The sequence below is a fragment of the Oncorhynchus nerka genome, linkage group LG28 (genome assembly GCF_034236695.1).
Source record: "Oncorhynchus nerka isolate Pitt River linkage group LG28, Oner_Uvic_2.0, whole genome shotgun sequence".
NCBI lineage: Eukaryota > Metazoa > Chordata > Actinopteri > Salmoniformes > Salmonidae > Oncorhynchus > Oncorhynchus nerka.
Genome location: NC_088423.1, coordinates 78558536 through 78573356, shown reverse-complemented (window position 1 = coordinate 78573356; position 14821 = coordinate 78558536). Strand labels below are relative to the sequence as shown.

General features: G+C 45.8%; 1 protein-coding gene across 9 annotated transcripts in view; it reads right to left on the bottom strand.

The window, feature by feature from the left end:
• Nucleotides 1-14821, bottom strand: part of LOC115122284 (pleckstrin homology domain-containing family A member 7-like) — a 180599-nt gene that overhangs the window by 15907 nt on the left and 149871 nt on the right. For all 9 annotated transcript variants that reach the window (XM_065013139.1, XM_065013141.1, XM_065013140.1 and 6 more), the window contains 4 exons: nucleotides 12932-13159; nucleotides 8804-9025; nucleotides 8446-8579; nucleotides 8197-8342 (listed from right to left, as the gene is read on the bottom strand). In XM_065013139.1, the coding sequence (XP_064869211.1) occupies nucleotides 8197-8342; nucleotides 8446-8579; nucleotides 8804-9025; nucleotides 12932-13159 (730 nt within the window). The remainder of the gene's footprint in view (nucleotides 1-8196; nucleotides 8343-8445; nucleotides 8580-8803; nucleotides 9026-12931; nucleotides 13160-14821) is intronic.

The following is a 14821-nucleotide window of genomic DNA, read 5'->3' as shown; positions in this document are numbered from 1 at the left end:
AGACAGTGTGTCCAGTTGTGTGTGTTGGTATTACTGCAGAGAGTGTGTCCGGTTGTGTGTGTTGGTATTACTGCAGACATTGTGTCCAGTTGTGTGTGTTGGTATTACTGCAGAGAGTGTGTCCAGTTGTGTGTGTTGGTATTACTGCAGAGAGTGTGTCCAGTTGTGTGTGTTGGTATTACTGCAGACAGTGTGTCCAGTTGTGTGTGTTGGTATTACTACAGAGAGTGTGTCCAGTTGTGTGTGTTGGTATTACTGCAGAGAGTGTGTCCAGTTGTGTGTGTTGGTATTACTGCAGAGAGTGTGTCCAGTTGTGTGTGTTGGTATTACTGCAGACAGTGTGTCCAGTTGTGTGTGTTGGTATTACTGCAGACAGTGTGTCCAGTTGTGTGTGTTGGTATTACTGCAGAGAGTGTGTCCAGTTGTGTGTGTTGGTATTACTGCAGACAGTGTGTCCGGTTGTGTGTGTTGGTATTACTGCAGACAGTGTGTCCAGTTCTGTGTGTTGGTATTACTGCAGAGAGTGTGTCCAGTTGTGTGTGTTGGTATTACTGCAGTGTGTCCAGTTGTGTGTGTTGGTATTACTGCAGAGAGTGTGTCCAGTTGTGTGTGTTGGTATTACTGCAGTGTGTCCGGTTGTGTGTGTTGGTATTACTGCAGACAGTGTGTCCAGTTGTGTGTGTTGACATTACTGCAGACAGTGTGTCCAGTTGTGTGTGTTGGTATTACTGCAGAGAGTGTGTCCGGTTGTGTGTGTTGGTATTACTGCAGACAGTGTGTCCGGTTGTGTGTGTTGGTATTACTGCAGACAGTGTGTCCAGTTGTGTGTGTTGACATTACTGCAGACAGTGTGTCCAGTTGTGTGTGTTGGTATTACTGCAGAGAGTGTGTCCAGTTGTGTGTGTTGGTATTACTGCAGTGTGTCCGGTTGTGTGTGTTGGTATTACTGCAGACAGTGTGTCCAGTTGTGTGTGTTGACATTATTGCAGACAGTGTGTCCAGTTGTGTGTGTTGGTATTACTGCAGTGTGTCCAGTTGTGTGTGTTGGTATTACTGCAGAGAGTGTGTCCAGTTGTGTGTGTTGGTATTACTGCAGTGTGTCCGGTTGTGTGTGTTGGTATTACTGCAGACAGTGTGTCCAGTTGTGTGTGTTGACATTACTGCAGACAGTGTGTCCAGTTGTGTGTGTTGGTATTACTGCAGAGAGTGTGTCCGGTTGTGTGTGTTGGTATTACTGCAGACAGTGTGTCCGGTTGTGTGTGTTGACATTACTGCAGACAGTGTGTCCAGTTGTGTGTTGGTATTACTGCAGACAGTGTGTCCAGTTGTGTGTGTTGACATTACTGCAGACAGTGTGTCCAGTTGTGTGTTGGTATTACTGCAGTGTGTCCAGTTGTGTGTGTTGGTATTACTGCAGACAGTGTGTCCAGTTGTGTGTGTTGGTATTACTGCAGACAGTGTGTCCAGATGTGTGTGTTGACATTACTGCAGACAGTGTGTCCAGTTGTGTGTGTTGGTATTACTGCAGACAGTGTGTCCAGTTGTGTGTGTTGACATTACTGCAGACAGTGTGTCCAGTTGTGTGTGTTGGTATTACTGCAGAGAGTGTGTCCGGTTGTGTGTGTTGGTATTACTGCAGACAGTGTGTCCGGTTGTGTGTGTTGACATTACTGCAGACAGTGTGTCCAGTTGTGTGTTGGTATTACTGCAGACAGTGTGTCCAGTTGTGTGTGTTGACATTACTGCAGACAGTGTGTCCAGTTGTGTGTTGGTATTACTGCAGTGTGTCCAGTTGTGTGTGTTGGTATTACTGCAGACAGTGTGTAAGGGTTGTGTGTTGGTATTACTGCAGACAGTGTGTCCAGTTGTGTGTGTTGGTATTACTGCAGAGAGTGTGTCCAGTTGTGTGTGTTGGTATTACTGCAGAGAGTGTGTCCAGTTGTGTGTGTTGGTATTACTGCAGAGAGTGTGTCCAGTTGTGTGTGTTGGTATTACTGCAGACAGTGTGTCCAGTTGTGTGTGTTGGTATTACTGCAGACAGTGTGTCCAGTTGTGTGTGTTGGTATTACTGCAGAGAGTGTGTCCAGTTGTGTGTGTTGGTATTACTGCAGACAGTGTGTCCAGTTGTGTGTGTTGGTATTACTGCAGAGAGTGTGTCCAGTTGTGTGTGTTGGTATTACTGCAGAGAGTGTGTCCGGTTGTGTGTGTTGGTATTACTGCAGACAGTGTGTCCAGTTGTGTGTGTTGACATTATTGCAGACAGTGTGTCCAGTTGTGTGTGTTGGTATTACTGCAGAGAGTGTGTCCAGTTGTGTGTGTTGGTATTACTGCAGAGAGTGTGTCCAGTTGTGTGTGTTGGTATTACTGCAGAGAGTGTGTCCAGTTGTGTGTGTTGGTATTACTGCAGTGTGTCCGGTTGTGTGTGTTGGTATTACTGCAGACAGTGTGTCCAGTTGTGTGTGTTGACATTACTGCAGACAGTGTGTCCAGTTGTGTGTGTTGGTATTACTGCAGAGAGTGTGTCCAGTTGTGTGTGTTGGTATTACTGCAGTGTGTCCGGTTGTGTGTGTTGGTATTACTGCAGACAGTGTGTCCAGTTGTGTGTGTTGACATTATTGCAGACAGTGTGTCCAGTTGTGTGTGTTGGTATTACTGCAGTGTGTCCAGTTGTGTGTGTTGGTATTACTGCAGAGAGTGTGTCCAGTTGTGTGTGTTGGTATTACTGCAGTGTGTCCGGTTGTGTGTGTTGGTATTACTGCAGAGAGTGTGTCCAGTTGTGTGTGTTGGTATTACTGCAGAGAGTGTGTCCAGTTGTGTGTGTTGGTATTACTGCAGAGAGTGTGTCCAGTTGTGTGTGTTGGTATTACTGCAGAGAGTGTGTCCGGTTGTGTGTGTTGGTATTACTGCAGACAGTGTGTCCGGTTGTGTGTGTTGGTATTACTGCAGACAGTGTGTCCAGTTGTGTGTTGGTATTACTGCAGACAGTGTGTCCAGTTGTGTGTGTTGACATTATTGCAGACAGTGTGTCCGGTTGTGTGTGTTGACATTACTGCAGACAGTGTGTCCAGTTGTGTGTTGGTATTACTGCAGACAGTGTGTCCAGTTGTGTGTGTTGACATTACTGCAGACAGTGTGTCCAGTTGTGTGTGTTGACATTACTGCAGACAGTGTGTCCAGTTGTGTGTTGGTATTACTGCAGTGTGTCCAGTTGTGTGTGTTGGTATTACTGCAGACAGTGTGTCCAGTTGTGTGTTGGTATTACTGCAGACAATGTGTCCAGTTGTGTGTGTTGGTATTACTGCAGACAGTGTGTCCAGTTGTGTGTGTTGGTATTACTGCAGAGAGTGTGTCCGGTTGTGTGTGTTGGTATTACTGCAGACAGTGTGTCCGGTTGTGTGTGTTGACATTACTGCAGACAGTGTGTCCAGTTGTGTGTTGGTATTACTGCAGACAGTGTGTCCAGTTGTGTGTGTTGGTATTACTGCAGAGAGTGTGTCCAGTTGTGTGTGTTTGTATTACTGCAGACAGTGTGTCCAGTTGTGTGTGTTGGTATTACTGCAGACATTGTGTCCAGTTGTGTGTGTTGGTATTACTGCAGAGAGTGTGTCCAGTTGTGTGTGTTGGTATTCCTGCAGAGAGTGTGTCCAGTTGTGTGTGTTGGTATTACTGCAGAGAGTGTGTCCAGTTGTGTGTGTTGGTATTACTGCAGAGAGTGTGTCCAGTTGTGTGTGTTGGTATTACTGCAGAGAGTGTGTCCAGTTGCGTGTGTTGGTATTACTGCAGAGAGTGTGTCCAGTTGCGTGTGTTGGTATTACTGCGGAGAGTGTGTCCAGTTGCGTGTGTTGGTATTACTGCGGAGAGTGTGTCCAGTTGTGTGTGTTGGTATTACTGCAGAGAGTGTGTCCAGTTGTGTGTGTTGGTATTACTGCAGAGAGTGTGTCCAGTTGTGTGTGTTGGTATTACTGCAGAGAGTGTGTCCAGTTGTGTGTGTTGGTATTACTGCAGAGAGTGTGTCCAGTTGTGTGTGTTGGTATTACTGCAGAGAGTGTGTCCAGTTGTGTGTGTTGGTATTACTGCAGAGAGTGTGTCCAGTTGTGTGTGTTGGTATTACTGCAGAGAGTGTGTCCTGTTGTGTGTGTTGGTATTACTGCAGAGAGTGTGTCCAGTTGTGTGTGTTGGTATTACTGCAGACAGTGTGTCCAGTTGTGTGTTGTGCAGACAGTGTATCCAGTTGTGTGTTGATATTACTGCAGACAGTGTATCCAGTTGTGTGTTGATATTACTGCAGACAGTGTATCCAGTTGTGTGTTGATATTACTGCAGACAGTGTATCCAGTTGTGTGTTGGTATTACTGCAGACAGTGTATCCAGTTGTGTGTTGATATTACTGCAGACAGTGTATCCAGTTGTGTGTTGACATTACTGCAGACAGTGTATCCAGTTGTGTGTGTTGGTATTACTGCAGAGAGTGTGTCCAGTTGTGTGTGTTTGTATTACTGCAGACAGTGTGTCCAGTTGTGTGTGTTGGTATTACTGCAGACATTGTGTCCAGTTGTGTGTGTTGGTATTACTGCAGAGAGTGTGTCCGGTTGTGTGTGTTGGTATTACTGCAGACAGTGTGTCCGGTTGTGTGTGTTGGTATTACTGCAGAGAGTGTGTCCAGTTGTGTGTGTTGGTATTACTGCAGTGAGTGTGTCCAGTTGTGTGTTGGTATTACTGCAGACAGTGTGTCCAGTTGTGTGTGTTGGTATGACTGCAGAGAGTGTGTCCAGTTGCGTGTGTTGGTATTACTGCAGAGAGTGTGTCCAGTTGCGTGTGTTGGTATGACTGCAGAGAGTGTGTCCAGTTGCGTGTGTTGGTATTACTGCAGAGAGTGTGTCCAGTTGCGTGTGTTGGTATTACTGCAGAGAGTGTGTCCAGTTGTGTGTGTTGGTATTACTGCAGAGAGTGTGTCCAGTTGTGTGTGTTTGTATTACTGCAGACAGTGTGTCCAGTTGTGTGTGTTGGTATTACTGCAGACATTGTGTCCAGTTGTGTGTGTTGGTATTACTGCAGAGAGTGTGTCCAGTTGTGTGTGTTGGTATTCCTGCAGAGAGTGTGTCCAGTTGTGTGTGTTGGTATTACTGCAGAGAGTGTGTCCAGTTGTGTGTGTTGGTATTACTGCAGAGAGTGTGTCCAGTTGTGTGTGTTGGTATTACTGCAGAGAGTGTGTCCAGTTGCGTGTGTTGGTATTACTGCAGAGAGTGTGTCCAGTTGCGTGTGTTGGTATTACTGCAGAGAGTGTGTCCAGTTGCGTGTGTTGGTATTACTGCAGAGAGTGTGTCCAGTTGTGTGTGTTGGTATTACTGCAGAGAGTGTGTCCAGTTGTGTGTGTTGGTATTACTGCAGAGAGTGTGTCCAGTTGTGTGTGTTGGTATTACTGCAGAGAGTGTGTCCAGTTGTGTGTGTTGGTATTACTGCAGAGAGTGTGTCCAGTTGTGTGTGTTGGTATTACTGCAGAGAGTGTGTCCAGTTGTGTGTGTTGGTATTACTGCAGAGAGTGTGTCCTGTTGTGTGTGTTGGTATTACTGCAGAGAGTGTGTCCAGTTGTGTGTGTTGGTATTACTGCAGACAGTGTGTCCAGTTGTGTGTTGATATTACTGCAGACAGTGTATCCAGTTGTGTGTTGATATTACTGCAGACAGTGTATCCAGTTGTGTGTTGATATTACTGCAGACAGTGTATCCAGTTGTGTGTTGATATTACTGCAGACAGTGTATCCAGTTGTGTGTTGGTATTACTGCAGACAGTGTATCCAGTTGTGTGTTGATATTACTGCAGACAGTGTATCCAGTTGTGTGTTGACATTACTGCAGACAGTGTGTCCAGTTGTGTGTGTTGGTATTACTGCAGAGAGTGTGTCCAGTTGTGTGTGTTTGTATTACTGCAGACAGTGTGTCCAGTTGTGTGTGTTGGTATTACTGCAGACATTGTGTCCAGTTGTGTGTGTTGGTATTACTGCAGAGAGTGTGTCCGGTTGTGTGTGTTGGTATTACTGCAGACAGTGTGTCCGGTTGTGTGTGTTGGTATTACTGCAGAGAGTGTGTCCAGTTGTGTGTGTTGGTATTACTGCAGTGAGTGTGTCCAGTTGTGTGTTGGTATTACTGCAGACAGTGTGTCCAGTTGTGTGTGTTGGTATTACTGCAGAGAGTGTGTCCAGTTGTGTGTGTTGGTATTACTGCAGACAGTGTGTCCAGTTGTGTGTGTTGGTATGACTGCAGAGAGTGTGTCCAGTTGCGTGTGTTGGTATTACTGCAGAGAGTGTGTCCAGTTGCGTGTGTTGGTATTACTGCAGAGAGTGTGTCCAGTTGCGTGTGTTGGTATTACTGCAGAGAGTGTGTCCAGTTGCGTGTGTTGGTATTACTGCAGAGAGTGTGTCCAGTTGTGTGTGTTGGTATTACTGCAGACAGTGTGTCCAGTTGTGTGTGTTTGTATTACTGCAGACAGTGTGTCCAGTTGTGTGTGTTGGTATTACTGCAGACATTGTGTCCAGTTGTGTGTGTTGGTATTACTGCAGAGAGTGTGTCCAGTTGTGTGTGTTGGTATTCCTGCAGAGAGTGTGTCCAGTTGTGTGTGTTGGTATTACTGCAGAGAGTGTGTCCAGTTGTGTGTGTTGGTATTACTGCAGTGAGTGTGTCCAGTTGTGTGTGTTGGTATTACTGCAGACAGTGTGTCCGGTTGTGTGTGTTGGTATTACTGCAGAGAGTGTGTCCGGTTGTGTGTGTTGGTATTACTGCAGACAGTGTGTCCAGTTGTGTGTGTTGGTATTACTGCAGACAGTGTGTCCAGTTGTGTGTGTTGGTATTACTGCAGACAGTGTGTCCAGTTGTGTGTTGGTATTACTGCAGAGAGTGTGTCCGGTTGGGTGTGTTGGTATTACTGCAGAGAGTGTGTCCGGTTGTGTGTGTTGGTATTACTGCAGTGTGTCCGGTTGTGTGTTGGTATTACTGCAGACAGTGTGTCCAGTTGTGTGTGTTGGTATTACTGCAGACAGTGTGTCCGGTTGTGTGTGTTGACATTACTGCAGACAGTGTGTCCAGTTGTGTGTTGGTATTACTGCAGACAGTGTGTCCGGTTGTGTGTGTTGACATTACTGCAGACAGTGTGTCCAGTTGTGTGTTGGTATTACTGCAGACAGTGTGTCCAGTTGTGTGTGTTGGTATTACTGCAGAGAGTGTGTCCGGTTGTGTGTGTTGACATTACTGCAGACAGTGTGTCCAGTTGTGTGTTGGTATTACTGCAGACAGTGTGTCCAGTTGTGTGTTGGTATTACTGCAGAGAGTGTGTCCAGTTGTGTGTTGGTATTACTGCAGACAGTGTGTCCAGTTGTGTGTGTTGGTATTACTGCAGAGAGTGTGTCCAGTTGTGTGTTGGTATTACTGCAGACAGTGTGTCCAGTTGTGTGTGTTGGTATTACTGCAGAGAGTGTGTCCAGTTGTGTGTGTTGGTATTACTGCAGACAGTGTGTCCAGTTGTGTGTGTTGGTATTACTGCAGACATTGTGTCCAGTTGTGTGTGTTGGTATTACTGCAGAGAGTGTGTCCAGTTGCGTGTGTTGGTATTACTGCAGAGAGTGTGTCCAGTTGCGTGTGTTGGTATTACTGCAGAGAGTGTGTCCAGTTGCGTGTGTTGGTATTACTGCAGAGAGTGTGTCCAGTTGCGTGTGTTGGTATTACTGCAGAGAGTGTGTCCAGTTGCGTGTGTTGGTATTACTGCAGAGAGTGTGTCCAGTTGCGTGTGTTGGTATTACTGCAGAGAGTGTGTCCAGTTGCGTGTGTTGGTATTACTGCAGAGAGTGTGTCCAGTTGTGTGTGTTGGTATTACTGCAGAGAGTGTGTCCAGTTGTGTGTGTTGGTATTACTGCAGAGAGTGTGTCCAGTTGTGTGTGTTGGTATTACTGCAGAGAGTGTGTCCTGTTGTGTGTGTTGGTATTACTGCAGAGAGTGTGTCCAGTTGTGTGTGTTGGTATTACTGCAGACAGTGTGTCCAGTTGTGTGTGTTGGTATTACTGCAGAGAGTGTGTCCAGTTGTGTGTGTTGGTATTACTGCAGACAGTGTGTCCAGTTGTGTGTGTTGGTATTACTGCAGAGAGTGTGTCCAGTTGTGTGTGTTGGTATTACTGCAGAGAGTGTGTCCTGTTGTGTGTGTTGGTATTACCTGCAACCTGCTTGCTCTTGAGGGAGGCCTCTGAGGCCAGGGCGTAAGACATGGTGATGATCCTCTCCTGCTTCAGTAGGGCTGAGTCCAGACCCACCACCTCTGGCTGGTCCACCGCCACAGAGGGCCCCGCCAGGATCTGAACACTAATCACACGGACACACACACACCATTACACAATGAATTGAATGGCCTGTCAAACTGATCTTCCATATTGGCCCGGTGAGTAGTGGTGGTGCTGTAATATACCTGGACTTGGCCAGAATGTTCTTGATGCGCTCCATGTTGCGATGGCGAGCCTCCACCTCCTGAGGGCTGAGAGGTTCCTCAGGCTCTGTGTCTATGTAGCGCTCAGGGATTAACACCTTCTGAGGTTTGGCCAGCTACACACAGAGAAACACACACAGTAGAGGTTTCCTACTAACAGCTATTCAACTCTAGTACCATTACTGTAGGGATTAGGGAATATAACCATTGAAGCTGAAAACAAGTCTATTCAATTGTTTAAACAACATTGTGAAAGTACTAAGTCCTTAATGAAATGTTAAAGTGATCAGCTCTGACTTGGTGAGGTTTGATGGTGGAGGTGGTGAGGGTCAGGCTGTACCTCTCGGCTGAGGTCCAGGTCATAGTCCAGCGTCTCCAGGTCCACCTCCTGGGTAAGTGTGGACGTGGCTGTAGAGCGGAGGGTCAGCCACTCATCTGACTGGGACCGAGGTCTATCACTGTGCTCTGCTGGACACTCCTCACCCTGGACCACGCCCCGCGTCTCCTCCCCCTGCACCGCCCGCTCCAGCAACTGCAGGTCAAACTCCTGCTCTCGCCTCCACTGGAGGAGGAGGGGTAGACAGACATGACAGTTACACACAAACACTACTGCTTCACAGACACAACAGTTACACACCAACACAACCATATTGCTGCTTCACAGACACAACAGCTACACACCAACGCAACCATACTGCTGCTTCACAGACACAACAGTTACACACCTACACAACCATATTGCTGCTTCACAGACACGACAGTTACACACCAACACAACCATATTGCTGCTTCACAGACACAACAGTTACACACCAACACAACCACATTGCTGCTTCACAGACACAACAGTTATACACCAACACAACCATACTGCTGCTTCACAGACACAACAGTTACACACCGAAACAACCATACTGCTGCTTCACAGACACAACAGTTATACACCAACACAACCATACTGCTGCTTCACAGACACAACAGTTACACACCGAAACAACCATACTGCTGCTTCACAAACACAACAGTTACACACCAACGCAACCATACTACTGCTTCACAGACACAACAGTTACACACCAACGCAACCATACTACTGCTTCACAAACACAACAGTTACACACCAACGCAACCATACTACTGCTTCACAGACACAACAGTTACACACCAACGCAACCATACTGCTGCTTCACAGACACAACAGTTACACACCTACACAACCATATTGCTGCTTCACAGACAACAGTTACACACCAACACAACCATACGGCTGCTTCACAGACATAGCAGTTACACACCAACACAACCATACTGCTTGCTTCACAGACACAACAGTTACACACCAACGCAACCATATTGCTGCTTCACAGACACAACAGTTACACACCAACACAACCATACTGCTGCTTCACAGACACAACAGTTACACACCGAAACAACCATACTGCTGCTTCACAGACACAACAGTTATACACCAACACAACCATACTGCTGCTTCACAGACACAACAGTTACACACCGAAACAACCATACTGCTGCTTCACAAACACAACAGTTACACACCAACGCAACCATACTACTGCTTCACAAACACAACAGTTACACACCAACGCAACCATACTGCTGCTTCACAAACACAACAGTTACACACCAACGCAACCATACTACTGCTTCACAAACACAACAGTTACACACCAATGCAACCATACTGCTGCTTCACAGACACAACAGTTACACATCAATACAACCATACTGCTGCTTCACAGACACAACAGTTACACACCAACACAACCATACTGCTGCTTCACAGACAACAGTTACACACCAACACAACCATACTGCTGCTTCACAGACAACAGTTATACACCAACACAACCATACTGCTGCTTCACAGACACAACAGTTACACACCGAAACAACCATACTGCTGCTTCACAAACACAACAGTTACACACCAACGCAACCATACTGCTTCACAAACACAACAGTTACACACCAACGCAACCATACTGCTGCTTCACAGACACAACAGTTACACACCGAAACAACCATACTGATGCTTCACAGACTCAACAGTTACACATCAATACAACCATACTGATGCTTCACAGACTCAACAGTTACACATCAATACAACCATACTGCTGCTTCACAGACTCAACAGTTACACACCAACACAACCATATTGCTGCTTCACAGACACAACAGTTACACATCAATACAACCATACTGATGCTTCACAGACTCAACAGTTACACACCAACGCACCAATACTGCTGCTTCACAGACACAACAGTTACACACCAACACAACCATACTACTGCTTCACAAACACAACAGTTACACACCGAAACAACCATACTGCTGCTTCACAGACACAACAGTTACACACCAACGCAACCATACTGCTGCTTCACAGACACAACAGTTACACACCAACACAACCATACTACTGCTTCCCAGACAACAGTTACACACCAACACAACTATACTGCGGCTTCACAGACACAACAGTGATACACCAAAACAACCACATTATTAGTCCCCTTTCCAACTGTTGACTCAGGATTTGTTGCTACAATTTCATGACAACATCCAGTGTGAGACTCTACAGACATTGATGTGTTCTCCTCTGTAGCAATACTGTATATTGTGCATTTTCCCTTAAAATATATATATATATATTTCTGTGTGTTTTCCATTCAAACATACATACAATGGCATACAATTTGACAAATGCAACACTATTCTCCACAGGCAAAACCACCAGCATGTACAGGACTGTTGATAGGGGTGCAGTACGAGTGCTAAGCTCTCAGACCACAGCAAGCATCACTCTACTTGTGCAGTCAGTGATTAGGGAGAAGATGAGGAGGAGAGAGGGATCCATCTAGCTACATCCATTTACATGTACATATTGGTCCCAGGCATCATTGTGCTTACTAGACGAAAATAAAAATGCCCAGTGCAGTAAATACCACAAATACATATTTAATAGACATGGCAAGCATGCATTATTATGAAAATGTGTGTTTATTTCTTATTTGCAAACCTCTACATTAAATATGTGGAGAAGAGGGAGGGAGTTTAGTGATCCTCCATTTGCAGATTAACAGAGAAATAATATGCTGACTTGAGTTCTGATACGACTGTAAATGATTGGCACAATGGATACATGTACTTTACATTAGGCCTTGCTGTATGTAGAGTCCGTTAACAAGGAGAGATACGTGGTGGTAAGATCCACAAGTCACCACAATCAGAACTACATTCACACTGCTAAAGTCACGCCTTAGAAGCTTTTACTCATGTACAAAGACTAATCGACTAAAAAGCACAGATTTAGACGGATGTTGCATCGTATCAAACTCCAGGCAATTTAAATGTAAATGCTAATGAGTCAATAGATTATCATTAGAAAATGTTTAATCCAGCAGTCTATATCCACACTTGTAATGATTAGAGAGCTCTTTAAAATGGCAGTGAAAATAAATGTTTGTTTTTTTAATCTGCAGGATTATGTATGTTTTGTCTGAGCAGCACAATGAGACCTGGTTAGAGAATGACAGACCGTTCTAGAAGAAGGGTATGTGGTATATTCCATTTTAGCAGTGGGCTGCATTAGTGGAGTGATAGGAACATAGACTGAAACACTGTCATGGAGCCTGAGAATAGGTCAAACTGCAGTTTAGTCAGGGTGGGACAGATTGAGAGAGTAATTAGCTGCTGTGTGTATCTCCAGTATTGAGGTAACATTAGAGAATAGCTGAGATAACACTTGTTGTTTAGCCAGGGGTGGGTGTAGGGAGGAGAGAGGTAATGGCTATGGGCCGTTAATGCATCAGTAGGGATATGATTCAGTGTAGCACAATCAATCACCTACAATCAACCCCCACAAAGCTGATTTACTGGAACGGCATTAATGCATCACTGTTTAGTACTAATAATTCACATAAAGATTCTCACAAGCTAACCAACAAAAAGCACTGACACAGTTAAAGATGGCCGACATATACGAATGCTGTTTCCATATCTCCCAGGGCCTTTAATAGAGTTGAGGAAGTGAGGTTATCATAGCAGAGTCTACTTCATTACCGACAGACTGTAGTCTAATGCATTATGAGAATATCTCTCAATCCTTCCAATCATTTTCTTGCGATGGAGTCAAGGACATTTCAAATCAGGGGCCCCGCCTATTCTGTCCTTTCTGTTATTGCATATTCATAGTCCTTCACTTCCTAGGTGAGAACACCAGGAGTTCCACCTGCATGTCACACCACAGCATCTCTCACCTCTCACCGCTCACACAATCACAGCAGTCAATTCTCACACCCACTCACATCAACGGCACTATGAAAACCCTACGCAACTGAAATGTATTAGTGGTCGCATGCATTGTTACTTCTGCATGCATTGTAGCTGTAGCTCTAATGGTCATTCTTTAGGCCTGTGAGGCGTAGCGCTAACGTACTGAGCCCAGGTCTGCGGAAAGGGGGCGTTGCTGTGATGATGAGGAGGAGGAGGCTCGTGATGAAGAGGCATGGCATTCTCCTTGACTCAGGGTCCTCTTGCGCTGGCGGACCAGAGCTTTCTGGTGCCTCTTCATCCTCTGCAGCTGCTCCTCAGCACTCATCCTCCCCCTGCTCTGCTGCAGCACATCCCCAGAGTACAGACGCTCCAAGGCACTCTTTGGTCTCTCCTGAGAGGAGGGAGGGAGGGCATAAATTAACACAGCTCACCACACCAGCAAGAGAGAGCGGGAGGGAGGGAGCAGGGGAGAGGATTGCAAAGGAGGAGAAGGAGACAGAGAGGGAGAGCAGATTAAACGAAAGACGAGGAATGGGTTAGAGGAGGCTGAAGAGAGAGAGTTTAGGTGCCACCATCATTTTACATTAGATCAAGATGCAAAAAAGTCTGGGAGTTTTTAACAACGAGAGCTTTAGAATGTTGAAGAAATCCCATTAAAGTAGATGATTTTGTGGGGGGGGCACAAAAAGCTTAATAGTTTAAAAGTATACATTTTATCAAAAAGCTGTATACAAGAACACTATTCCAGACCGGTAAGCATGCTTTAAATTTTGAATGGGGTTTCTAGCTAAATCTCGGCCTGCACTCCCTGACACTGAGTTCTCGGTCCATGATGTAACATTAAAAGAGGTTCTCCTGTACTTGTGTACACTTTTTAGCCAGTAAATCTGAAAGCTGCGCTCACAAGTCAAAAGTGGTCCCTGAAAATTGAATACTTCCCCCTAACACAGGGATGTTGGTGAGGTGTAGGATACTTCCCCCTAACACAGGGATGCTGGCGAGGTGTAGGATACTTCCCCCTAACACAGGGATGCTGGCGAGGTGTAGGATACTTCCCCCTAACACAGGGATGCTGATGAGGTGTAGGATACTTCCCCCTAACACAGGGATGCTGGTGAGGTGTGGGATACTTCCCCCTAACACAGGGATGCTGGTGAGGTGTAGGATACTTCCCCCTAACACAGGGACGCTGGCGAGGTGTAGGATACTTCCCCCTAACACAGGGATGCTGATGAGGTGTAGGATACTTCCCCCTAACACAGGGACGCTGGTGAGGTGTGGGATACTTCCCCCTAAAAATTGAGTACTACGTCACATACACTATATATACAAAAGTATGTGGACATCCCTTCAAATGAGTGGAATCTGTTATTTCAGCCACACCCTTTGCTGACAGGTGTATAAAATCGAGCACACCGCCATGCAATCTCCATAGACAAACATTGGCAGTAGAATGGCCTTACTGAAGAGCTCAGTGACTTTCAACATGAGACCGTCATAGGATGCCACCTTTCCAACAAGTCAGTTCGTCAAAGTTCTGACCTGCTAGAGCTGCCCCGGTCAACTGTAAGTGACCTTATTGTGAAATGTAAACATCTAGGAGCAACAGCGTCTCAGCCGTAAAGTGGTAGGCCACACAAGCTCACAGAACGGGACCACCGAATGCTGTCCTCGGTTCCAACACTCACTTTTGAGTTCCAAACTGCCTCTGGAAGCAACATCAGCACAAGAACTGTTTGTCGGGAGCTTCATGAAATCGGTTTCCATGGATGAGCAGCTGCACACAAGCCTAAGATCACCATGTGTAATACCAAGCGTCGGCTGGAGTGGTGTAAAGCTCGCCGCCATTGGACTCTGGAGCAGTGTAAAAACGCGTTTTCTGAAGTTTTTTTTTTTTATTTTTTTTTACCTTTATTTAACTAGGCAAGTCAGTTAAGAACAAATTCTTATTTTCAATGACAGCCTAGGAACAGTGGGTTAACTGCCTGTTCAGGGGCAGAACGACAGATTTGTACCTTGTCAGCTCGGAGGTTTGAACTTGCAACCTTCCGGT